The sequence below is a fragment of the Plectropomus leopardus genome, unplaced genomic scaffold (genome assembly GCF_008729295.1).
Source record: "Plectropomus leopardus isolate mb unplaced genomic scaffold, YSFRI_Pleo_2.0 unplaced_scaffold28041, whole genome shotgun sequence".
Classification (NCBI taxonomy): domain Eukaryota; kingdom Metazoa; phylum Chordata; class Actinopteri; order Perciformes; family Serranidae; genus Plectropomus; species Plectropomus leopardus.
The window spans coordinates 1-2,815 of record NW_024630537.1 but is presented as its reverse complement, the minus strand read 5'-3'; the positions used below and the strand labels follow the sequence as shown (position 1 = coordinate 2,815).

The window sequence follows — 2,815 nt, the reverse complement described above, 5'->3', positions numbered from 1 at the left end:
TTATCCAATTTTACATCATAATGAAGTTTGAGAAAATGATCTTTTTATCGTGACTCACAGGCGACTTCACAGCATCACGACATTTTAAAGCTGTAAAAAAATCAGTCTGTGTGTTCGATCTGTGTTTATTGATCCACTGATGTGCCTGCTCATGGTTACATAAAGCGACTCCAATACAACACAGCCAGAATCTTACTTCTGGATAAAAATCTGTAAAAACACACACACACCTGAAAAAATGCAAAACACACACACCTTCATCGTCAGCTCAGGAGTCGACAAACACACGCATACACACACCTTAAATAGCAGCTGATGTGCAGCAAACACAAGACAAAACAATAAATGTAAGTCAAACAATTACAGAAACACAAATCACTGACTTTTAAAAAAAATGTACCTCACATGTATTTACTCATTAAAGGGGGATTTCACTGAATCTGAGACCTCAGGATCACATTTACACCAAACAAAAAAAAAGGAAAAAAAAGAAACAAGAATATGCAATAACTCCTGGACAGTCACTTTTCTCTACAGAAGAAAAAAATTTCCAGATTTTAAAATATTTTAAAATTCTCCATTAGGTTTATATTCAGGGTTCACGCTCATTTCTACCTATAAATTTCCATGGTTTTTCAAGTTTTTAAGACCCAAAAATTCTCTAAAACGACCATCAAGTCTTCTTATTGTTTTTTTTTTCCTGTTAGTATAGAATAGTTTTTTAAAATATTAAAAGATAATGGATTCAGAGCAGGATTTGAATAAAAAGTTTTGAAAACAAATTTTTGGCAATTTTTTTAAAAAAAACTTACATTAGAAGGCATGTCTTCTTAAAAAAAACAAATCTTGGCCTTTTTTCTTTAATATTTTGGGTGATTTTTTTTTTTGGTGAAGGGTTAAAAATCACAAAAAAGTTACACCATTTATCACAGCCAGAAACCAAAAAAAATCGAGTTTTGAAATTTCTGAATGAAAACTTGTGTTACAATACAGGCTTGTGAAACAATATTCCATGACTTTTCCAAACATTTTTAAATTGCTATTTGCAAATTGCAAGACTTTTCCAGGTTTTCCATGATACAGGCAGAGTGTGACTGTCACAGAAATCTGAGCATTTCCAAAGGTCCGAAAAATAAATAAATTAAAACAAATTATTTTTAAAGTCCCAGTTTTCAGGCGGAATGAATATTTCAGTAAATACAAGAGTTTTAAAACAGCAGAATTGATAATAAATGTACAAATTCACATTGTGAGGAGATACAGCATGAAAGCTCCTCTGCTAATCTACATTCAACTGAGAGAAAAATGCTTAAATTCCCTTCAGATCTGCAGCTCTGAGGGTCAAATCATCGAGCTCTCTGTTTGTCGGCATACAGCTGTTAGTTTTTCATGTTTTTCAAGACTTAAACTAATGATGCAATTCATTATTTTTCAATTAACTTGATAAATGTCAAATGGTCTTTCAATTTTGTATGTAATAAACAATCACATAAACCAGATTTTTGCAATTAATCCACTGTTCAAATTGTTGATTAATTTTGTTGATGGAATGATTGACAAATCCTTTCAGCATTACTGTTTTTTTGTTTTGTTTTTGTTAAAATTATGTAAAAATAGTCAAATATGTTAACCCTTTAAAACCAGAGAATATTAGCTTGAGTTCTTTAAAAAAAAAATGGGGAAAATGACCCAAAAATTAGCAAGAAATTAGTCAAATAAATAACCAAAACCATTTTTTTTTAAAAATCTGTTGTTTTCTTAGCAAAACAACATAAACACAAAAAAGCCCAGTGGAATGACCTCTGGAAATTGTGGAAAAATATTTCAACAATTCTGTAAAATAATTTTAAATACATTGTGATGATATTTAAAATTATCGCCTTGTGGACTTTTTTTCCAGCCTTAAAAAAAAAAATCTTCATCTGCTGATTTCTTGCATTTTGCAGAACATGTTTTTGCAGAATTGCTCATTGCCAAAGTCGAATTTCTGAAGGAAAAAGTGACAAAATGAATCTTTAAAAGCTCTTCAGTTTGATAATTGGTCGTAAATGTTGATGCCTGGGCGGATTTCTCACAGACGGCGACGTGTTTCAGACACTTTGAAACCGCGTGTAACAGTACGAGACCTCATTTCAGCAAAATCAGCGACGTGAACGTCACTTTGGACAAAGACGCTGCAGACTGCGTTTACTAAGCGTTTCGTTTCGGGCCGATCCGGGTCGTCCGGAGGCGTCACAGCTCCGTCTTCTGCCCGGACAGAGGCACCGGCGGCTGGATGTCCTCGTCCGACGACGCCCCTCCGTCCGTCTTCTCCGCCGCGGCTTTGCTCTTTTTCTTCTTCTTCACCTTCTTCTCTTTCTTCTTCTTGGTCGTCTTCTCGCCCTCCGAGCTGCCGTCTCCTCCCTCGCTCTTCTTCCCTCCCTTCTTCTTTTTCTTCTTCTTCTTGTCCTCTGCAATAGCCGCCTGGTCTCCCTTCTTTTTTGGGGTCCAGTCCTCGTTCAGACAGGCTGGACAGACGGAAGAGAGGAGTCGACATAAATAAAAGGAAAAAAGAGACCAAAGAAATGAAGAGGTGTGTGTGTGTGTGTGTGTGTGTGTGTGTGTGTGTGTGTGTGTTACCTGTGTCCTGTCCTTTGAGGACGTGCTTCTCACATAAATACGTGGTCAGGTCTTCCTCCTGGCTGCCTTTGTACCAGTCTTCAATCACGTCCTCATATTTCTCTATCAACACGTCGCACTGAAACACACAATTACATTTCATGACTTTCCATGATTTTAAGGCACATTTTAAGGACCGGACATTCTCTGAAACGAC

General features: G+C 36.1%; 1 protein-coding gene across 1 annotated transcript; it reads right to left on the bottom strand.

The window, feature by feature from the left end:
• Positions 1 to 1,888: 1,888 nt before the first annotated feature.
• Positions 1,889 to 2,737, bottom strand: LOC121937967 (protein canopy homolog 3-like; the record flags this gene model as incomplete). The annotated part of the gene is made up of 2 exons (XM_042481261.1): positions 1,889 to 2,507; positions 2,620 to 2,737. Coding segments are annotated over 2 exons (393 nt in total), but the record flags the coding sequence as incomplete, so codon positions are not given.
• Between the last annotated feature and the right edge of the window lie 78 nt (positions 2,738 to 2,815).